Consider the following 24,464-nt stretch of genomic DNA (forward strand, 5'->3'; position numbering starts at 1 on the left):
TTTTATCACAGATCTAATCTTAGTAGCAGAAATAGTAGAGTTAGCTATGAAGACCAATAGAATAGAATATTTCAATTAAACCTCTAAAGTTTAATCAGAGAAACTAATGACAGAATTTTAAGAGTTCCCTAAAGAAGAATCTAAACAACTGAAACATCATCCACTAACGGGAAATGATGTAACGCATCCATCATAGCATGAGCCAAACTGAGACATGCCAGGGAATTCCTGGAAGTCTGGCATTCCAAATAGAACTCTATCAACAAACACAGAGGGCATAGACATAAGTTGAAAGGGGAAAGGTTTAAAAGGGATCTAAGGGGCAACCTTTTCAAGCAGAGGGTGGGGCATGTATGGAATGAGTTGCCAAAGTGGTGAAGGCTTGTATAATTAGAACATTTAAAAGGCATCTGGATGGGTACGTGAATAGGAAGGGTTTAGAGGTATATGAGCCAAATGCTAGCAAAATGCAACTAGATTAATATAGGATTGCGGTCAGCATGGACAAATTGGGCTGAAGGGTCTGTTTCCATGTTGTTTATCTCTATGATGCTATGACTCTATCTGTTAAGAGTCTTCAAGAAAAAACTCTGCAGCAATACTCCAAGAATACAGCCCTACCACTGCCAAAGCTCATCCTTTCCCTGATTCTCATTCATTACTTATATCACTGGACAAGGGCACTAAATCTATGCTGATGTTTCAATAAAGTACTGACATATTGTGGATAAGATTTTAAACCAAGATCTTATTTGTCTAATTAGGTGATATAAAAGATGCCATTAAGCTCTTCTGAAGAGCATTTGTATGCACAATTCTCAATACAACATGCCTAAAGGGCTACTGCTATTTTTATGTCAAATTACAAATTATTTCCAGACGGTATTCTAAAGGTACAACATAAAAGCTTATTGTACACCATTTGAGCTCATGGTATTGTGGTTAATGTAAAAGCACATATTATTGATTGCTTAGCATATCAAACACAGAAAATCAGAATTAATGGTTCTTTTACAGGTTGGAGAGACGTAACTAGTGGAATGTCACAAAGATCAGTCCTAGGGCCTCAACTATTTACTATCTTTATGAGTGACTTGGAGGAGGAGGCAGAAAGTAATTGGCTGATGATGCAAAAATAATTGGGAAGGCATGATCTGATCAGGTTGAAAGGAACCTGCAAAGGGATAAAGATAGGTTGAGTGAGTGGATGACTACTTGGCAAATAGAGTTTAATATAGGAAACAGTAAGGTAATTTGACAGGAAGAATCAAAAGACAGATTATTACTTAAATAGAGTGATATCCCAAAGTGCAGCACAGAGAGATCTGGATGTTCTTGTATATGAAACAAAAAAAAACTTTAGCATGGAGGTACAGCAATAAATTAAGGAAGCAAATGGGATTTTTGGCCTTTATTGCTAGACAGTTGGAGATAATAGATAGGAAAGTCTTGTTAAACTGTACATGTGTTGTTGAGGCTGTACATGTAGTGCTATGACAAGTTTTGGTCCCTGTATTTAAGAACAAATGTAATGGTATTGTTGAGGATTCAAAAAAGACTCATGAGGCTGATTCCTGGGTTCAGGTGTTGGCTTATCAAAAACAACTAAACAGATTAAGCCTTTATTCTTAGGATTTAGAAGTTTGGAGAATGATCTTAAACTTGGAAAATTCAACGGGGGCTTGACAGGATAGATGTTGAAAAGATGTTTCTGCTTGTGGAGTATTCTCAACCGAGGGGTGAGTTACAGAATAAGTGGATACAAATTTAAAACTGGGATGTGAAGGAGGGTAGATAAGGCTTGGGTTTCTCTACCAAAGAAAATTGCAGATGCTAGATCACAAAGTATTTAAAGAAGAATTTGACAGATTTTTGAAATACTAAGGACTTAATGTCTATGTGGAGCTGGCAAGAAATAGGTGTTGATGCTTGGTGCAGATCAGCCAGGAACTTATTGAACAGAGGATAGGCTTGAAGGGCCAAATGGCCTATTTTCAATAGATTTTTACGTTTTATGTTCTAAACCATTCAAAGTCAACATCTTTGAAGTCCACAAAAACTGTTTAATTTACATTCTTAATTATTTCATTCATCATTTGCATTTCTCTCTGCCTAAATTCATTAAAGAGGAAAATGCATTCTGTTCTAAAGGACACTTTCACTAAATATCTAAAAGCCTGAGCCATTGAACCATTTTGCAGCATTGTGGAATTCCCAATGTATTCATTGGAAGTAGCATTTAAAAATATTTTGCAAGATACATTATCAGATCAATTTCGCCATGCAAATATCTATTCTCAATAAGCATGCAAAGCAGATTTCCTGATGTGCCTTACTTCAACATGCAAGGGAAAGCCTAAACTGCACCTACCTCCTCAGCCCCAGTCCTGAAATCCATGTGCTACAGCACAAAGGAAAATGCTGATCTGTAATACACACAGAGAGAAAGGCATCAGCCTAAGCATAGTACATTTAATTCTGCTCTAATGAACACGGCGACTTGCATTATTGGTATTACAAATTATGCAAAAGTGTTTGCATAATCTATCCCTCAAATAAATTTATATTCTGCTATACAAAATAAAAAATGAACATTGAAATTTATTTCCAATGAACAGATAAAGAGTTGAATATAAATTAGTAATGTTTTATTCCAGAAGAGCACACAGAAAAGTCTTAAGTTTCAGAATTTCCTTTTTCTTCTGCTGATGGCTAATCAGTATTCAATAATCACAATAAATGCACATGATTCAAAATTAGAATATATAACTAACCCAGATTTTGCAGTCAAGTGATAGCATTTATGGGTAAACTAGCAAAAACAACATAATTTACAAAGATATAGTGATGTCTTTCTGCAAGGAAAATACCATATTTTTCTTTATTAGTTTGAACCTGCTTTAAGCGGATTTCTATGTATTCAGCAACAAAAACAAGCAGCCAATCACATTAAGTAATTCTCATAGATCACAAACAGTAGATAAACTTTTAGTCATTCTAATGAGATTGGAATAAAATTTGGGGTATACTCAATTGAAACTGAAGTACAATAAACTTCAAAACATTATGGCCCAGATTTTCTGATGGTTAGATAGTAGTAAATGCAGTGTAGTTAAGAATTACATGCTAGAGCTCTGTGGAATTCCCAGTGTAAAAGACTCCAAAGGAATTGTCTAGGAAATTGATGATTTCCCTGCATCTGGAATCCTATGAAGGTACAGTATCCAGTTAAAGAGGTTCTGCTACATTTAGGTAATTAGTTACTCAGGAAACTAATAAACAATAAGGTTAGGCAGTTAAAAAATAGAACATAGAACATAGAACATAGAACAGTACAGCACAGAACAGGCCCTTCAGCCCACAATGTTGTGCCGACCATTGATCCTCATGGATGCACCCTCAAATTTCTGTGACCATATGCATGTCCAGCAGTCTCTTAAATGACCCCAATGACCTTGCTTCCACAACTGCTGCTGGCAACGCATTCCATGCTCTCACAACTCTCTGCGTAAAGAACCTGCCTCTGACATCCCCTCTATACTTTCCACCAACCAGCTTAAAACTATGACCCCTCGTGCTAGCCATTTCTGCCCTGGGAAATAGTCTCTGGCTATCGACTCTATCTATGCCTCTCATTATCTTGTATACCTCAATTAGGTCCCCTCTCCTCCTCCTTTTCTCCAATGAAAAGAGACCGAGCTCAGTCAACCTCTCTTCATAAGATAAGCCCTCCAGTCCAGGCAGCATCCTGGTAAACCTCCTCTGAACCCTCTCCAAAGCATCCACATCTTTCCTATAATAGGGCGCCCAGAACTGGACGCAGTATTCCAAGTGCGGTCTAACCAAAGTTTTATAGAGCTGCAACAAGATCTCACGACTCTTAAACTCAATCCCCCTGTTAATGAAAGCCAAAACACCATATGCTTTCTTAACAACCCTGTCCACTTGGGTGGCCATTTTAAGGGATCTATGTATCTGCACACCAAGATCCCACTGTTCCTCCACGCTGCCAAGAATCCTATCCTTAATCCTGTACTCAGCTTTCAAATTCGACCTTCCAAAATGCATCACCTCGCATTTATCCAGGTTGAACTCCATCTGCCACCTCTCAGCCCATCTCTGCATCCTGTCAATGTCCCGCTGCAGCCTACAACAGCCCTCTACACTGTCAACGACACCTCCGACCTTTGTGTCGTCTGCAAACTTGCTGACCCATCCTTCAATTCCCTCGTCCAAGTCATTAATAAAAATTACAAACAGTAGAGGCCCAAGGACAGAGCCCTGTGGAACCCCACTCACCACTGACTTCCAGGCAGAATATTTTCCTTCTACTACCACTCGCTGTCTTCTGTTGGCCAGCCAATTCTGTATCCAAGCAGCTAAGTTCCCCTGTATCCCATTCCTCCTGACCTTCTGAATGAGCATCTGAATTCCTTCACACTCAAAGAATTCTATATTCCCTCACAATTGTAGCCATTAAAAAAGGCTGAAACTACATTGATTCACCTGTAAAAGCGAACATTTGAACTGTTCATGAATTGTTCATGGGCTGTGGGCATCATAGTCCATGCCAGCAATTACTGCCTATCCCTAATTGTCCAGAGGGCCATTCAGGAGTCAACCACATTGCTGTGGATCTGGAGTCACATGTAGGCCAGACCAGGTAAGGATGGCAGTTTCCTCTCCTAAAGGATATTAGTGAACCAGATTTATTTTTTCTGACAATTGACAATGGATCCATGGTCATCATTAGACTCTTATACAGGCCAGATCAGGTAAGGATGGCAGCTTCCTATCATAAAGGAAGACAACAATCAACAATAATTACTGGGTTACCATTAGAGTAGCTCTTTTTAATTCCACATTTTTATTGATTTCAATTTAATTACCTGTCCAGGAGCATTACCACTAATGTCATCACTGTAAGCAAGACAACCTATTCACTTCTTCACGTTTAAAAAAAAATGTTGACCATTTGTATTCAAATCTCTGAAGTCTTCAAAAGAACCTATATAAATCTGTCTCTGGGATGACAAGTAACGAAGGTTTAAAACATGCCTCATGTGGACAAGTGTATGTTTGGAGATTATCACTGAGTAATTTTACTATTAAGTGTGAGAGATGTACAATAGCATATTAAAAGCATAGAATGTGAAATCTATTTAACACTGCAAACATTCCTTGAAAATTAGGGTTGCCGTAGAATTCATTTTTTTAGTTTAGTCTTCCTGGGCAAAACATTCTTTCACACTCCCCACACTATAAAAAAGTTAAAGAAGATTCAAGAACATGTCAGTTTGAGTATCAGGATTAGTCCATCACAGCTTGTTGCTTTCTTGCACTATTGTCAGCATCTTAGAAAACACAATATTCCATTAGCTTTGATGATTTAAAATATTACCTATTGATGTAATATATAATTCCACTTTCAAGGTAACGCATAGCCTTTTGAGGCTGGAGGATGTATGAAGGCAGATCGCATGCCCACGCTACCTCATAATGGCTTTTCAGGATGATGTTGCAGACTAACTGCACTCAAAAATTGATAGGTTATTGCTGATGGAAGGGCTAACAGGAGATTCCACTGGAATAGTTCTCAATGGTACTGCACTGCCTCATTAAGTGAGTTCTATGATGGTCCAATGGGGCATGTTATGTGCACATACTTTAAAGTGGGATTACCTGAAGACATCAAGTGTACAATGACATAGATATTGAGACACCTAATGTGAAATGCAAAAGGCAAAGGACTGCAAAATAAGAAGGTCCACATGTCCTTTGCATTAAGCAAGGCTAATGGCTAAATTACCACCAGACTTAAAGTCCAAACTCAACTCAGTCATCCTGGAAGAGAGTTACGATTAAGTTTTCTTTGTGGCCCCTCAGGCTCTGTCATACATTGTACTCACACTGTAAATAGCCCACTTGGTCAAAATCCCCAACCTCAGTAAACCTCAAAAGATTGATATTTTGAGGCCCCATTTATCTGAATCCAGGATATCCTCCTTTGTCAGCTCCAGTTGTGAAGGCTGCAGCGTGCCAAAACAGACACACCCTTTCTGCAGGGTGCCAGAGGTGCCTCATCTTGATGAGGGCTTTGGCCTGTTTTATGGCCCTAGTTGAAGCAACTGCAGTGTTACTTTATCATTTTGCCTCTGTTTGAGAGTTTTGTAAAGCTGTCGTCAGATGTATTTGGAGGGTGTGCCTGTTTTTTCCCAACATCCAACTCTCTCTGGCCTGAAGACTTGGAAGGAGGCAGTCATCTCAGGTCCTACAATATAAGAGTCATGACAGCTCCCCGGATATAGAATCATAGAAACCGCACAGTGTGGAAAGAGGCCATTCGCCCCAGCGAGGCTACAGCAACCCTCCAAGGAGCATGAAACCTGGACCCAGTCCTCCATCCCATCCCTGTAACCCTGCATTTACGATGGTTAATCCACCTAGCCTTCACATCCCTAGACGCTATGGCAAATTCAGCACAGACATTTATCTTTAGATGGTGGCAGGTAAGTGGAGCAGCTGGTGGAAACCCTTGCAGACTTTGGGAGAATGTGCAAACTCCACATAGACAGTCACTTGAGGCTGGAATCAAACCCAGATCCCTGGCATTGTGCATCAGCAATGCTAACCACTGAGCCATGTGCCACCTGACCTGGCACCGAACCCCAACATTTGATATTGATGATTATATATAAATTAGACATTCATGGAGTGGAAAACTTTTATGTTAATGAACTCTTGAGGCTGGCGGTAGGGCGCTCACACAGCAGTATGGATGCATGTGATAGCATTCCGTTCCTGGAGGAAGCTAAAGGCAGTGAAGTATCCCACTGCCTGAGCTTCTCGACTTTTCCTGATTTTGTGACAGAATATGAAGAGCTGTGATCTAGCGAAAATGCTCCCAGTAACTCCTTGGATGCAATTCACCATATAAGACTTGAGACGTGCCACACATGTTCTTAATTGCTCCTTGAAATGAGCCGCTGGCATAGAGATTCTGGTCAGCTATGAGCTTCCCGCCTATTGGGATGTCACCATTAGCCCGCACTGCTTCAGCAAATGGCCCTGTTCAGAAATGATGGCCCAAGACATCCTTAATCAATGCCTGAACGGTCTTTCAGAGAGTTGAAGAAAATGATAGCAAGGCCTGTAGATGCATTATGTCCTACCTCCTGTTGTCTACCTCTTCAGTGGATCATCACCTATTGCATTGCCCTGTTGAGGTGGTGAGGCAGCTACTGGAGGTTGCTCATCTCAATGAGCATGTTGTGGAGTTATCACTGTGCGTTTGTATGTTGTCTTGTGAGTTGAACCATAATGACTCCAGCCATGATGCTCCCATGTGAGATCCATGAGCAGAGAATCAATGGGGAATGTCAGAAAAATAATGAAATTTCATCCAAAGAAGTCCTGAACCCTCATATTTATTACAACGAAGTATTATCTTTTGCCTTTAAGCGGTCCGGCATGGATAAAGCCCAAGGAATGCACTGACATGCCTCCACAAGAAGCATTGAGACATGTGATTTTGTCCAATTGCATGGTGCACAACCAAAGATTCCATGTTTCTTTGAAAGTAGAATTCTGGTCAGTAAAACACTAGGATTGTCCCGCCATGGTTCCTTTCCATGTCGGAGATCATATGCTTGCATGCTTGCAGTTCAATGTACAAACCTGCCAACTGTAATGCACTGTCTTCCAGTGCCTGCTATGGTATGTTAATTGCCTTGTTCTCATTGCCTTTGTTTAGCTGACATGTCAAGGAGGCAATTAGTGTGCACAATCTATGTTATGTCTGACAGGAGGAGTGTGCTGAAAAATAGGTACTTCTCCTCCACAAGCTATACCAAAAGTACAACTGACTTATTTAATCAGCAAAAATGTTAAATTTGTTTACCTTTATTACTATAAGAACAAAAATATTTTTGCCAAGCTTTTTAATGAACTCAAAAATAACAAGTGTAATAATGAAAAAAAACTTAATTGTTTTTACTCATTCACAGAATATAGGAGTCGCTGGCTAGTCCAGTATTCATTGCCTATCCCTAATTACCCAGAGATTAATTGAGAGTCAACCACATTACTATGGGTCTGGTGCCACATGTAGGCCAGACCAAGGACAGCAGTTGCCTTCCCTAAAGGGCATTAGTGAACCAGATGTGTTGCTCCCGACAATTGGCAAGAGTTAATCCTCAGAAAGTGTCAAAATGGTTATCAACTGAGCTACTATGTGAATTAAACTTTATCTCATTAATCTCAAATCTCACACACAATTACACAGAGACAGGAATACAGAACTGTTATGGGTAGGGAAGAAATTAGGCAAGTAATGGGAAAAACCACAATAACACCCCTATAGGTAAAAGGCTAAATTCAGATGACAAAAAAATGGGTTGAATACTCAAAGTATGTTTGAATTACTGTGATTCATGGCTGACTGTCACAGAATAATGGAATGAGAGATAATGGGAACTGCAGATGCTGGAAAATCTGAGATAACAAAGTATGGAGCTGGATGAACACAGCAGGCCAAGCAGCATCTTAGAAGCACAAAAGCTGACCTTTTGGGCCTAGACCCTTCATCAGAAAAAGGGTCTAGGCCCGAAATGTCAGATTTTGTGTTCCTAAGATGCTGCTTGGCCTGCTGTGTTCATCCAGCTCCACACTTTGTTATCACAGAATAATGGAAAATCTTCACAGAAGAGTTCAGATTCTGCTGAGAAATAGCTGGGAGTCCTAACCTTTCAAATTGAATCAGGTATGTTCCAAACTGCTTCACTGAAAGAGGGACAGAAAGTGTTGCTTCCTCAAAGCTCTGGTCTTTTTTCTGTCTGAGACAGACAGAGAGAGAGAGAGACACAGAGAGAGAGAGAGATAGACAGACAGAGACCGAGGGCACTACATGTTTTTGTAAACATCTCTAGCATCTGAGATAAAATGGTGTGAAGCTGGATACACACACCAGACCAGGCAGCATCAGAGGAGCAGGAAAGCTGGCGTTTCTGGTTGGGACCCTTCTTCAGAAATGAGGGAGGGGGAAGGGAGCTCTGAAATAGAGAGACGTGGGGTGGGGCTGGGGAAGATGGGCGAGATAGTGATAGGTGAGTGCAGGTAGGCAGTGGTGGGGATTGGTCAGTGAGGTGGGAGAAGCTGATAGGTGGGAGGGAAGATGGACAGGTTGTGTCATGTCAAGGAGGCGGGGATGAGAGGGAGGGTTGGCTATGGGATGAGGCCGGGGATGGGGAGATTTTGAAACTGGTAAAGTCCACATTGAGACCATTGGGTTGTAGGCTCCCAAGGCAGAATATGAGGTGCTGCTCCTCCAGTTTCCAGCTGGTGTCATTGTGACACTGGAGCCTACAGCCCAATGGCTTAAATGTGGACATTACCAGTTTCAAAATCTCCCCACCCCCCCCCCCCCCCACCCTCATCCCATGACCAACCCTCCCTCTCATCCCTGACTCTTTGACCTGACACAACCTGTCCATCTTCTCTCCTAACTAATCCGCTCCTCCCACCTCAACCACCGATCACCATCCCATCCACCTTCCCCAGCCCGACCCCTCCTCTCTCTATTTTGGAGCTCCCTTCCCCCTCTCACATTTCTGAAAAAGGGTCCTGGCCCGAAATGTCAACTTTCCTACTCCTCTGATGCTGCCTGGCCTGCTGTGTTCCCCCAGCTCCACACTGCGTTATCTCTGACTCCAGCATCGGCAGTTCTTACAATCTCTAATTGAAACATATGCAGTTTGGTGCTGTGCATGCATTTGGCACATTTGAGTCTGAGTTTGATATACCTGAGTTTGATTTATTGTTGTCACATACCAAGATACAGTGTCAAGTGGTTTCAGAGATAGTAGGAACTGCAGATGTTGGAGAATCTGAGATTACAAGGTGAAAAGTCAGCTTTCCTGCTTCTCTGATGCTGCTTGGCCTGCTGTGTTCATCCAGCTCTCCACCTTGTTATACAGTGTAAAGTATTGTTTTGCATGTATACAGGCAGATCGTACCATAAGAAGTGCATCAGGGTAACAAAACAGAATACAAAATACAGAGTTGCAGCTGCAGAGCAGGTGCAGAGAGAGATCAACATTAACATTTAAGAGGTTCTTTCAAACTTCTTGTAACAGCAGGGAAGGAGCTGGTTTTCAATCTGTTCCTACGTGTATTCAAACTTCTAGGTCTTCTGCCCAATTGTAAAGGATAGAAGAGAGTATAAGCAGGGTGGGAGGGGTCTTTGATTATGTTAAAAACCAAAAGAACTGCAGATGCTGTAAATCAGAAACAAAAACAAAGCGGCTGGAAAAGCAGGTCTGGCGGCATCTGTGAAGGGGAAAACAGAGTTAACGTTTCGGATCTGGTGACCCTTCCTCAGAATTCAGAACTTGTTGTCGTCTTTGAATATGTTGGTGGCTTTTCTGAGGCAGCAGAAAGTATAGAGTCAGTGGATGGAAGACTAGTTTGTGTGATGGACTGGGCTGTGTTCACGACTCTTTGTATTTTCTTGCCTTCTTGGGATGCGCAGTTACCAGACACACTAACACGCATCCAGATAGAATGGTGCCACACAGCAACAGATCAGTCCTTTGACTGTTTTCTCCTGGAAGCATGACAAGTTGCTTAGCTTTTGTTCCATGGTAAAGAGTAAAACAAAGATGTGTGAGTATCCAAGTAATTGCAAAGTCAGCAAGCATTAAAGAAAAGAAGCTAAGAGCCCTGAGATAGATCTTGTTCTGATAAATGCAATCAGTGTACATTCCTGTACACAAAGCAGTCTGGCAGCAGCATTATAAGGTTTTGGTGGGCTCCAAAGTGCAGTGTGGAAGTGTTGAATAAGTGGCATACATGATGTGCCATGATAACAAGGTAAGCTCATTGCTTTCCCAATGCAGACCACCATAGACAGAGGGTATAGGAGGTTACTGATCATGCAGCATGCCCTGAAAAGCTGACAGTACTTTTCAAGATAGAAACCGGAAAAGACATGATGCTGCAGTTGCCAGGTAATTGCTCTGACTTTCAAGTTGGAAATTAGTTTCATCCGGTTTCTCATTGCTATCTGGGAGACTAGTATTGTGCATGTAAATGAGGAAAAATTGGCTAATAACAAGCTGTAATTACATGCTAATATAAACATTGCCACTTATTAGCAAGATTCTCACCTAGCCATTGAAACCTTAGCAAAATCAGACTTTTTTCTCAAAGTTGAGGATCTCATTTTTGTCGTTCTCCCAATTATCTCATCACTATTCACATTCAGGACACGTTCCACAAGATTTTTTTTCATTCTCACTGTATTTATTGTACCTTTTGCCATCCATGTTACATCAGGGAGAGGAAAATTCCACCCGATGTCTACCTTACCAAAGTAGCTCACTGCAATGCATTAAATTCATCTTATTAAGGTCTACATTTTTTTTCATTGAGATTCATAAGTGGCTTTCCTCTACCACAGTTAACCAGAAGTGCCCTTAAACCAACAAAAGAAAGAGGAAAGGTCACCAGACCCGAAACGTTAACTCTGTTTTCTCCTTTACAGATGCTGCCAGACTTGCTGAGCTTTTCCAGCAACTTTGTTTTTGCTCGTGAAAAGAAAGAGGATGATGGCTGAAAATTAGTTAGTAGTAACACAAGTTGGTAGTAGTTGTATTTCAGCTACTAGCTGGGATACAATATTTTCCTACAACATTTACCAGACCCTGTGTTTAGCACAAACTAAAATCAATTGAAAAACCAGTGGTTACAGATATTTCATGTTAGCAGTGATGCTGGGGCCAGTACACTTAAGTGTAATAACCTACTTGTAGCAAATGTTGTCAATCCAAACAATGTTCAATAGCAGAAATTTCTGTGATGATTTGTATCTGGTTTATAGCACTAAACAACTGTTTGTTGCTGATGCTTAGTATGTCACAAGTCATCTTCCTTTGACTTTGAAGCATTCAGTGTTCTGAAAAATGATGGCAAACTTGATGTTAATGTTAGCTGCATCTGCTCAAAAAGATGTGTTTATAATTTGTTCTAATTATCATCGCAAATTCTTGTAAGCAAACCTTGCATTTTGGTTTCAAGAACAGAAGGCAACATTACCCATTCAATGATGCGCAGCAATTATGCACATTTGAGCCAATGGATTTTATGACATTTCAATGTAAATTAAAATCTGGTGGCATATGTTCACATCTATCTATCAACTATACAAAACATCAGTAAGTCATTTGACAAAATAGCAGGGTAGTGCACAACAGAATTTAAGGATTGATTAATAGGTTAAATTTTGTACACAGATCCAAGTTAAATATTGATTGATATAGATGGAAAATGGCTGGAATTTCGATCTACACATCAAGATCTCTTGTCTTTTCTTTCAAATACTGTGTGAACAGGCTTGGTTACATTATAAAAGTTTGCCATTAACTTGTTCAACTGTTTACTTCTTCAACAAAAATAAACTTTAAACAATTGGACAGGCTTTGGGGAGTCAGATGAGTTCCTTGCTGCAGTATTCCTAGTCTCTGATCTGCTCTTGTAGCCACTGTGTTAATGTGGTGAGTCCAGTTGAGTTTCTGGTCAATGATTAACCCCAGGACGTTGATAATGGGGGATTCAATGGTGGTAACACCACTGAATGTCAATGGGTGGTGGCTAGATTGTTTCTTATTGGTGATAGTCACAGCCTGGCACTTATGAGGCAAGAATATTACTTTCCACTTTGTCAGCCCAAACCTGGATATTGTCCAGAATTTGTTGCATCTGAATGGCTTTACTATGTAAGGAATTGTGAATAGTGTTGAACATTGTGAAATCATTGGCAAACACCCTCACTTCTGATCTTACAATGGAGGGAAGGTCATTGATGAAACAGCTAAAGATAGTTGGGCCTAGGAAATCCTGCAGAGATGTCCTGGAACTGAAATGACTGACCTCCAAAAATCTCAACCATCCTCCTATGTGTCACGTGTGACTCCAACCATCAGAGAGTTTGGCCCCAGTGCCCATTGATTCCAGTTTTGCTTGGGTCCTTGATGTCACATTCAGTTGAATGCAGCCTAGATGTCAAGAGCTGTCACTCTCACCTCACCTCTGGAATTCAGCTATTTTGCCCATGTTTGAACCAAGACTGTAAAGAGGTCACGAGATCAGTTATAACGGGAACTGCAGATGCTGGAGAATCCAAGATACTAAAGTGTGGAGCTGGATAAACACAGCAGGCCAAGCAGCATCTCAGGAGTACAAAAGCTGACGTTTCGGGCCTAGACCCTTCATCAGAGAGGCCTCTCTGACGAAGGGTCTAGGCCCGAAACGTCAGCTTTTGTGCTGCTGAGATGCTGCTTGGCCTGCTGTGTTCATCCAGCTCCACACTTTGTTATCTCAGGAGATCAGTTGCCCTGGAAGAATCCAAACTGGGCATCACTGAGCAGGTGCTGCTTGATAGCATTGTTGATAACACCTTCCATCACTTCATTGACGATTGAAAGTAGACTGATGGGGCGGTAATTGGCCGGGTTGGATTTGCCTTGCTTCTTATGCATAGCACCTACCTGGGCAATTTTCCACATTGTCAGGTAGATGTTAGTGTTGTAACAGTGTTGGAATAAGATGTATTGGAATCTAAAGAGGTTTCTCTTTAGAGAAATACTATACTGAGCATTGGTCTACATGATTTTCTGTTTTGCTGGAATTAAAGGGAAATGCAGACTGCTGCACCTATTCTTCAACAAATTATTTACTTAGTATCTTTGTGCCAGGACAAAGTCCTTCAGCATTTGCCATAGTACTCCCTATAAGCTTCAACAGTTTAAACTGGTGCAGAATGCATCAAACACTTCAACAATTGCATCGAAAGCTAACAAAAAACAAAACCCTTCAGCATCTAACCTTTAAATCAGTGCTGGTTTTGGGATATTTCTGCTGCTAAATGCTCATTCAGATCGGTTTGCTTAAGCAATAGTGTTGGCTGGCACATTGAGTTCAAAAGTGGTAGCAGTGGTATCAAATCAGCAAATTGTGCTAATAGATGTTACAATCTGCCTTATCTACATACTTCTGACTGATAATACTTGCCTTTGCATCAATGGTATCATCAAAATAACTTGAATTGTGGTTAGCACCAGAAAAAGCATGTCACAAATGACATTTTAGAGATCAAATTCCACTGTGGTGACAAAAAACAGCATTGATTTTGAATTTTAAAAACTACATTTATTTTATATTCCTACAGGTATTATAGACACTGGCAAAGTAAATTTAGCATAAAAGAAAACTTCAAATATTTTATAAGATCTCAGAGTAAGGGGAAAAATAGATTATAAAATTAAACAAAATGATTTGTAAGTTACAAGAATAAGATGGTTGTAAAAATAAATTGTGAAAGAGGAATATAATCAAAACTAGGAACTAGATTGTAAAGGTGAGGCACAAACAAGATCCATTACTCAAGGTAAAATGGATTGTAAAACTTACAACAAATTGCAAGTTATTTGTTTGAAACAAGTGCTCATTGAAAACTTGTTTTCCTATCACCATTTGCTGTATTTTTGGCTTAAAAGATTCAACTAAATTCAAGGACTGCAACTACAACCAAAACAAGCAATAAAAGCTAAACATTTCCAATTATTCCTCCACAGGCACTGGAACTAAATGAAATACACACTAAAATACTTTAGGAAATTAAGTTAAAAAAAGGTCAGCTGTAGTTAAATATTCTTTTCAGCTTACAGGAGCACAACTGCAAGAATGGAAAGCAGCTAATGCTCCACCTGTTCGGCAAATTAGAAAGAGAAACCTCAGCCTCTCAGAATGACATAAGTGGTTGGAAATCCTTTGTGCTTTTTTTTTAAAAAGAAACAACAGTAGCATGCTTAATAAGAATAAAAACAACAATCATAAGTCAATATGGCTGTATGAATAGTACAGAAAAATTGTTGGACCTCCCTGAGGGCATAATGAGCTAGTAGATTATAGTAATTTGATGCATGATAACTTTCAAAAGGTCTTAAATGCATAAAGAATATCCCTTTAGAGGCAATAATCTTCAGAAAAGATCTGGATTTAATACAGAACATTATAATAATGTTTAAAAAGCTACTGCAATATTATGTTATAGAAAAATGTCTACAGAATACTAATTCAAGAGTGATACTGGTATTTTATGCAACATTGGTCAGATCACATTTTAGTCCTTCCCTGATACCCATTTCATGATGACACAAACCAATAAAGGATCAGAGGTCTTGGAACAAACTTTGACTGGGCTGTCATTAACAATACCATTACTGACATGTTTATGCAAAATTCCCCAACATTTCAAAAATAGACTAAATAACCAAAATGATAATAATAAAATACCAAAAAAAATTAATTATTCCTCAGATTGTCGTAGTTCCATTGTGCTAAAGTAGATCCAAAGGTCCGATTTAAACTGACCACTCCCAGACAAAGAAGTCAATAAAAAGCTGAAGTATGTTGCACACTTCTCACAAAACTGCTGGGAATTAGGAACGGGGAGATTACAGAACTGTTATAGTCCAGAAGGAGACTACTCAACCTCTCATATCTGCGCCAGCTTATCATAGAAATAACTTACCTAATATGCTCCCATAGTCTCTCTGTAGAACTGCACATTCTTGCTTTTCATTTAAATATCAAATTTCTTTAATTCTTTGTCTCCATCACACTTTCAATACATTGCAGACCTTAACATCTCACTGTGTGACAGTTTTCTCTGTGTCACCATTACTTTTATTTGCCAATGATCATACACCTGTGAACTCTGCACGATTCTCAATCTTGCTACCAATCAAAACTAATGTTTCCAAATCTGCTCTTTCTTGATCCCATGTGTTTTTGAATTTCTCAATCAAATGTATCACATGTTCCTACTATGTGCATTAATAAACAGATTTGATTTTTTAAAAATTGCCTTTAGTAGTTTGGTCCAAGAAAATTCAGTCACCTTTTAGGAATAATATCTGTAGCTTTTAACTTGAAAGATGTTTTTTAAAGTGGTTTGTAAGATGATGCCATTAAACTGGGTAAACTTGCCTCATCTCTGACTGCCTGAAAAGGAACACTTTGTTTTCCAGTGGTCTAGATTGCTGAGATTGCGTTAGGTGTATGGGTCAAAACCCAGGAAGTTTGCTTTCAAAGGGAGCTAGATGCTAATTAAACATCAATTTTAAGCTTCATAATATCTGTATTTTTGAATTTCTGAGACTGAAACTAGCCAAAGTGAAAAAAATTTCATTTGCTTTCTTTTTAAATGCCTCCTCAAGATAGTTGCTAAGATAATATCATAAGGGAATCAAAGGAACTACATATATGCATCTGTACGACAATTGCTTCAAACACAATGGGCATAATGTCTCATCTGCAAAGGTGACCTAACCAAACAATCCATTTGTGCATACACAAGTGTAACAAAACCTTTCATTTTTGATAGCAATTTTCAGAAAGTAAAACTCTGAGGCACTTAACAACAGATTAAAATCTAGTTTTGTGTTGTCATCACATTTGGAAACAATACATGTGATTCCCTCATCCAAATCATTAATATATATTTTGAACAGCTGCACTCCAAGCATAGATCCCAGAAGTACCTCACTCCTTCTGGGAATGACACAATTACTTCCACTTTTTGTTTCCTGTCTGGAAACCAATTTTCAATCTATGCCTGCAAATTATCACCAATTCCATGTAGTTTGATTTTGCAGACTAATCACTTCTTTGGGACTCATTCTGAAAATCTAAAGACGCCATATCCACTGGTTCTTCCTTATAAATTTATAACATGTGAGACGAATCCAGGAAAAGGAGAAACACAGATGTCCAACAGGATCAGGGAAGGGTGTAGCAAAGACATTGAGGGGGAATGTTAAGAATGAATTTAAAAATTAGAAAGAGAATTTTAAATCCAAAATGACACTTTGTATATTACGCTGAGGTTGCAAATATGCTGAGACTGTGGCATTGGAATCCATGATGAAGTTACATGATTACATGATGTTGCAACAAACACACAGAACATAGTCAGATGGTCTATACCAACCCTCCACACCCACCTCATCCAACCTCAATAACAGATAATTCCATTTCTTGTCCTCATGCTGATGATTTTGAGAAGGATGTAGGTGGTCTGATCAGTAAGTTTTTAGATGACACAAAGACTGGGAGAGCTGCTGATAGTGAGGAGGACTGCCAGAGAATACAACAGGATGTAGAAAGGCTGGTGACTTTGGCGAGAAATGGCAGAAGTTTATTCCAGACAAATGCAAAGTAATCCACTTTCGAAAAGGTAATGTCGGAGGGAAGTATATAGCAAATGGCAGAACCTTAATAGCATCAACATACAAAGGGATCTAAACATACAGGACCACAGTTCCCTGGAAGTAACAACGCAAGTGAGTAAGGTCATTAGGAAGGCATATTGCATGCTTGCCTTCATCGCTCGGGGCACAAAGTATAAAAATTGGCAAGTCAGGCTGCAAACTTAGTTAGAACACATCTGGTACAGTTCTGATTGCCACACGACCACAAGGATATGGAAGGTATGGAAAGAGTACAGAAATGATTTACCGGAAAGATAACTAATACCATCGATATTGGGCATGAGGAGAGATTGGACAAACTTGGTTTGTTTTCATTTGAACATTGAATAGCCCTGATTCCCTTACTGAAAAAAATTGAATTTGAATGTGTTCAATCTATCTGGACTATTGTTTTTATTCTCTAGAAGTCTGATTTGTTTTTTCATTGCCTTCTCCATCACTGTTCTAACTCTTAAACACATTTATAACTTGTTTGATCTCTTCCTTTAATGCTATGTCTGCCACAGTACGCAGTAAATATTGAGGCAAAGTGATTATTCAAGATTTCATTTAGTTGAAATCTTTATCTGTGAGCTTAAGTTATGCATCCTCTTTGGCCCTATCATGTTATTGGTGTGTCTTTAAAGGCATTGTTTTGGTGTTTAATAGTTTGATTTATCTGCCTCTAACTCTGTTAGTCTGTTTATTGATATATGCTCAGTTTGATTAACTGCTTCAACCTATAGGTAGAGTAAAATATTTACAGAATTGAAAAAATATACAGAAGTTGCCAGACTTGATTTTTGCATGCTTTTCCATATGATGTTTAAAATATAGAATGATATAGTGCAGAAAGAAACTATTCAGACCATTGGCTGATGCCATCACTTAGAAAGAGCTATACAATTAGTGCAACTGCTCTTATCTCGCCCTAGAGTTGTGTAAATCTGTCTCCTCCAAGTATTTATCCAATAATCTTTAATAAGTTATTTTGGATCTACTTTCATGAGATAATCATTCATGATCCCATCAAATATGTAGTTAATTTTTACTCATGTGGCTTCTGATCCTTTGGCAAATTACTTTAAGCATATGTGGTATGGTTATTGACCTCTCTGTCACTGGAAGCGAAACAGTTTTTCCTATCTACTTTATCAAAACCAATTGGAGTATTGAACATCCCTATCAAATCTCCTCTGCTTGGAAGTAAACAATGTTAGTTTCTCTCAACTCCACATAACTGAAGTTATGGTATCACCAAAAAAATCTCCTCTGTAGCCTTTATAAAGCCTCGATATCCTTCCAAAAGTTTGATGCCTAGAATTGGTCACAAAGCTGATGCTGGGGTAAAAAACAAAATTTAAAACTCAGTAATAATTGTTTAATTTTGGACTTCAGGTCTCTATTTATAACGTTCAATATCCTTTATGTTTCTTTGATAACTTTCTTGCCTTGTCCTGCCACCAACAATGATTTCTGCATATAGACTTATAGGTCTTCCTGGCCAGTAGCGCCATAAAAATTAGATCATTTACTTTATATTGTATCATATGCAAAACCTCTGCAAACAAAAAATGGGGGTTAAAAACCATTAAAAACCAAGTCAGCATGTGCTAGTCAGAGGAGGCGCATGAAAGGAAGAAGCTGTGCTGCTGAACTACCATGGTTCTGAGTCTAGTATGCTGTGAAGGTTACAGACAAAGAACTACCCACTAGTCACTTACATGCTGCACATAAAAAGGTACTCTCACTCAGGGTTTCAGATGCCAACTATAAAAAAGATTTTCATTTACAGCAAAGTCAAGAATCCCAAAATCAACTGTTCAATTATCACCCATCCACTCTTCAGTAACCAACCAGAGAGACTGATCCTTATATACTTTAAATCTATACTTTTAGGACTGATCTTTATTCTAAACTGTGTACATGTAAGTTATATTATTGTCAGGAACACTAACATGCCATCTCCTGGCTGAAAGTTTCAGCGCTCCGGCATGTTTGTCTGCCTTTCATTTTATTACTGTTTGGAAGATTTCCAAGAGTTCTCAACTCACTTCAAAGATTGCAAGATTCACTCCCAGAACTCTGCTACATATGGAGACATGGCATGAAGACTTTCTCCTCCTCTTCTGAAAGCTTCTCCTTAATTAGTTTCCAAGGCCCACACACTTGATGCCCATGCAAGCAAGAAGTTGGATTGAAGTGTGTCTACTTCAATGCCAGGAGCGTCCGGAATAAGGTGGGTGAACTTGCAGCATGGGTTAGACCAGAGAAGATGGTAAAAGGGGTGGAGGTGTGGCATTGTTGGTCAAGGGCAGTGTTACAGTTGCAGAAAGGATGTTTGGGCACTCGTCAACTGAGGTAGTATGGGTTGAGGTTAGAAACAGGAAAGGAGAGGTCACCCTGTTGGGAGTTTTCTATAGGCCTCCAAATAGTTCCAGAGATGTAGAGGAAAGGATAGCAAAGATGATTCTCGATAGGAGTGAGAGAGACAGGGTAGTTGTCATGGGGGACTTCAACTTTCCAAATACTGACTGGGAACACTATAGTTTGAGTACTATAGATGGGTCAGTTTTTGTCCAGAGTGTGCACGAGGGTTTCCTGACACAGTATGTAGATAGGCCAACATGGGGCGAAGCCACATTAGATTTGGTGCTGGGTAATGAGCCTGGCCAGGTGTTAGGTTTGGAAGTAGGTGAACACTTTGGTGATAGCAATCACAATTCTGTTATGTTTACTTTAGTGATGGAAAGGGATAGGTGTATACCACTGGGCAAGAGTTATAGCTGGGGGAAAGGCAATTACGATGGGATTAGGCAAGATTTAGGGAGCATAGGATGGGGTAGGAAACTACAGGGGATGGGCACATTGGAAATGTGGAGCTTATTCAAGGAAAAGCTCCTGTGTGTCCTAGATAAATATGTACCTGTCAGGCAGGGAGGAAGCTGTAGAGTGCGGGATCCGTGGTTTACGAAGGAGGTGGAATCTCTGGTCAAGAGGAAGAAAAAGGCTTATGTTAGGATGAGATGTGGAGGCTCAGTTAGGGCACTTGAGGGCTACGAGGTAGCCAGGAAAGACCTAAAGAGAGAGCTCAGAAGAGCCAGGAGGAGACATGAGAAGTTGTTGGCGGATAGGATCAGGGTAAACCCTAAGGCTTTCTATAGGTATTTAAGGAATAAAAGAATGACGAAAGTAAGATTAGGCCCAATCAAGGATAGTAGTGGTAAGTTGTGTGTGGAGTCAGATGAGATAGGGGAAGCGCTAAATGAATATTTTTCAACAGTATTCACTCTAGAAAACCACAATGTTGTCGAGGAGAATACTGAGATACAGGCTACTAGACTAGGTTGGATTGAGGTTCACATGGAAGAGGCATTAGAAATCCTTCAGAAGGTGAAGATAGATAAGTCCCCTGGGCTGGATGGGATTTATCTTCGGATCCTCTGGGAAGCCAGGGAGGAGATTGCCAAGCCTTTGGCATTGATCTTTAACTCGTCATTGTCTACAGGAATAGTGCCAGATGACTGGAGGATAGCAAATGTGGTTCCCCTGTTCAAGAAGGGGAGTAGAGACAACCCTGGTAATTATAGACCAGTGAGCCTTACCTCAGTTGTTGGTAAAGTGTTGGAAAAGGTTATAAGGGATAGGATTTATAATCATCTAGAAAAGAATAAATTGATTAGGGATAGTCAACATGGTTTTGTGAAGGGAAGGTCGTGCCTCACAAACCTTATTGAGTTCTTTGAGAAGGTGACCAAACAGGTAGATGAGAGTAAACCGGTTGATGTGGTGTATATGGATTTCAGCAAGGCGTTCGATAAGGTTCCCCACAATAGGCTATTGTACAAAATGCAGAGGAATGGAATTGTGGGAGATATAGCCGTTTGGATCGGAAATTGGCTTCCTGAAAGAAAACAGAGGGTGGTAGTTGATGGGAAATGTTCATCCTGGAGACCAGTTACTAGTGTTGTACCGCAAGGGTCGGTGTTGGGTCCACTGCTGTTTGTCATTTTTATAAATGACCTGGATGAGGGTATAGAAGGATGGGTTAGTAAATTTGCAGACGACACTAAGGTCGCTGGAGTTGTGGATAGTGACGAAGGATGCTGTAGGTTGCAGAGAGACATAGATAAGCTGCAGAGCTGGGCTGAGAGGCGGCAAATGGAGTTTAATGCAGACAAGTGTGAGGTGATGCACTTTGGTAGGAGTAACCGGAAGGCAAAGTACAGGGCTAATGGTAAGATTCTTAGCAGTGTAGATGAGCAGAGAGATCTTGGTGTCCATGTACTCAGATCCTTGAAAGTTGCCACCCAGGTTGACAGGGCTGTTAAGAAGGCATACAGTGTTTTAGCTTTTATTAATAGAGGGATCGAGTTCCGGAACCAAGAGGTTATGGTGAAGCTGTACAAAACTCTGGTGCGGCCGCACTTGGAGTAATGTGTACAGTTCTGGTCACCGCATTATAAGAAGGATGTGGAAGCTTTGGAAAGGGTGCAGAGGAGATTTACTAGTATGTTGCCTGGTATGGAGGGAAGGTCTTATGAGGAAAGGCTGAGGGACTTGAGGCTGTTTTCATTAGAGAGAAGAAGGTTGAGAGGTGACTTAATTGAAACATATAAAATAATCAGAGGGTTAGATAGGTTGGATAGGGAGAGCCTTTTTCCTAGGATGGTCACGGCGAGCACGAGGGGACATAGCTTTAAATTGAGGGGTGAAAGATATAGGACAGATGTCAGAGGTAGTTTCTTTACTCAGAGAGTAGTAAGGGAATGGAACTCTTTGCCTGCAACGGTAGTAGTTTCACCAACTTTAGGTACATTTAAGGCGTCATTGGACAAGCATATGGACGTACATGGAATAGTGTAGGTTAGATGGGCTTGAGATCGGTATGACAGATCGGCACAACATTGAGGGCCGAAGGGCCTGTACTGTGCTGTAATGTTCTGTATATAACCTCTCTCAAACCGAATAAGATTGGTGGACTCTTTGGTGAATCTCTGTTCGAAACAGAAGATCTAGTCCTTTATCCCAGTAATACTGGCACTTGTGACAATATGCCCTGAACATTGTTTTTAGCATCTCATGGTACTGCTCTAGAACCTCTGTGACTGTGAGTGATACATATCAAACTTCTAAAGGGTCATGAACAGGTTATCCATAACTTTATGGAATATTTTGATATGAAATATGAGTCCTTATCCAACTGGATTTCAGTGGATAGACCATGTACGCGTGAATAATTGGGTCAAAGCCTTTACCACAATTTTAGAAGATATGATTCTCCTGGCAATAACCTCCAGCAAAGAGGCCATCACATCCATGATGAGAGTGATGTACAATTGCTGATGCAAACTTGGGTTTTGCATACACTGACTGCCCAACCATTGGGAAATGGTGCAATGTTTCCCCATGGCATCTCATAAGATCATTGTCTATTATTTCTTACAGGTCTGTTTTCACTTCCTTGTCTATTACAATATAATACCTAAGTTTCCTATCATTCTCCTGTCTATATCATTTCCAGTTGGTTTGGGTCGATCAGGGAAAAGTTGCTTCTTGGACAATAGCTTGTGGATTATCCAGTGTGGCTAACTGCCTGGATCTGATCACTTTCTGCATTCTCAATAGGAAAGGTATCGATTTTTTGAAGTCCTTAAGAATAAATAGTTCCTGGAGGTTTTTGAAAGTAGTTCCTGTCTTAAGTAGTTCCATACTTTGTGGCTAGAAGCAAGCTGCTTTTAAAATTCCATATACGTCTGATCAGAAAAACTATCATTACCCTTAAATGCTTGGCTTAGTGGCCCGTATAGAGTAGTGAGGAGGCTTGGGAAGTGAATTACCACTTGAAACTCCAGATTGGGATGAAAAGCAAAGGTTGTATCATGTCAACTACTGGAAAAGTGTCAAGGATGATTGTCCCTGTGTGTGTAGGTCTGACGCAGATTTACAGGGCGAGGGTAGCAGCAAGGATAATTAGAGGGAGACAGGGATGATGCCAACATTGAATCTTTATATTATCTGGCTAACCAAAACAGAAAAACTAGCAAGCATAGCCTGCCTTTTTCATTTACCAAGAGTCTAAACAAAAAGTAGACTCGACAAGTCTGTTTAATGCATTTAGGGTCTTATGAAGAGGCAAACCAGCCTGCACCATCCTAGATCTACCTGATATGGACACTGGAGGGATCCCTCCTATAAGACAATATCCTTAACAGCTAACGGCAGAAAAAAAATTGACATTTTTTTCAGCGATTATCTACGTACTGTAGCACCAATTCATGAAGTTTAATAGCAGCAGATGGAGCTCCTCAGTTGTGCTTGTGGCCAAGATGACCAGCTTCACAAGGCTCTTTACTGACGACCCGAAAGTTAATTCAGTGAGCAGAACAGCTACCTACCAAATACACCAAGTGGAAAGGTACATAGATAGGGTGGGTGAAGAGGCCTGCATTTCCAAGATAGAATTCTTTGAGTGGTACTGGCTGACCTCCTTGACTGCCCATGCAAAAGAAGTCTGCACCATCGTAATTCTAAGTGGGTTAAACCATTATCAAGTCATGCTATTTTAATTCCAAAATGTCCATGTATCTTTCAAAAGCTTATGAACCAGATAGTCACAGGCTTAGTTAATTGCGTAGCATATCTAGAGAACCGCCTACTAGATGTGATATCTGCAAAATGTACTTCAAGCAACTGGAAACCATTTTCTGGAAAATACAGTCAGCCTCGCAATCAGCAAATTCATTGAGGCCCCAGTGATCTTTTCTGGACACTTAGTGGATAAGGATGCATTCCATACAACTCTGTAAACCACAAGCAGAACCACAATTCTCCATTCCCACAACAAAATGGGACGTCAAGAGCTTCTTGGGCAGATGTGGGTTCTACCGAAAGTTTGTCCCAAACTTCAGCATAGTAGTCGTGCTACTAATAGTTTTATTGCAGTAAAAAGCAAAGGTAATATGGATTGAGAAATATCAAACTGCTTTTCAAAAACTGAAGGGCATTTTAACAATTGAGCCATGCTTGCAGCTCTCTACTTTAAATAAGCATTTTAAAGTGGCTTAGATAACAAGGTGTAGAATTGAATGAACACAGCAGGCCAAAAAGCATCAGAGGAGCAGGAAAGCTGACGTTTCGGGTATGGACCCTTCT

General features: G+C 40.1%; 1 protein-coding gene across 2 annotated transcripts in view; it reads right to left on the reverse strand.

The window, feature by feature from the left end:
* Positions 1-24,464, reverse strand: part of sntg1 (syntrophin, gamma 1) — a 476,380-nt gene that overhangs the window by 146,769 nt on the left and 305,147 nt on the right. For both annotated transcript variants that reach the window (XM_059646062.1, XM_048528465.2), the window contains one exon: positions 2,372-2,426. In XM_059646062.1, coding sequence (XP_059502045.1) covers positions 2,372-2,398 — 27 coding nt within the window. In that variant the 5' untranslated portion in view covers positions 2,399-2,426. The remainder of the gene's footprint in view (positions 1-2,371; positions 2,427-24,464) is intronic.

This window comes from Stegostoma tigrinum, chromosome 5, assembly GCF_030684315.1.
Source record: "Stegostoma tigrinum isolate sSteTig4 chromosome 5, sSteTig4.hap1, whole genome shotgun sequence".
Taxonomy (NCBI): domain Eukaryota; kingdom Metazoa; phylum Chordata; class Chondrichthyes; order Orectolobiformes; family Stegostomatidae; genus Stegostoma; species Stegostoma tigrinum.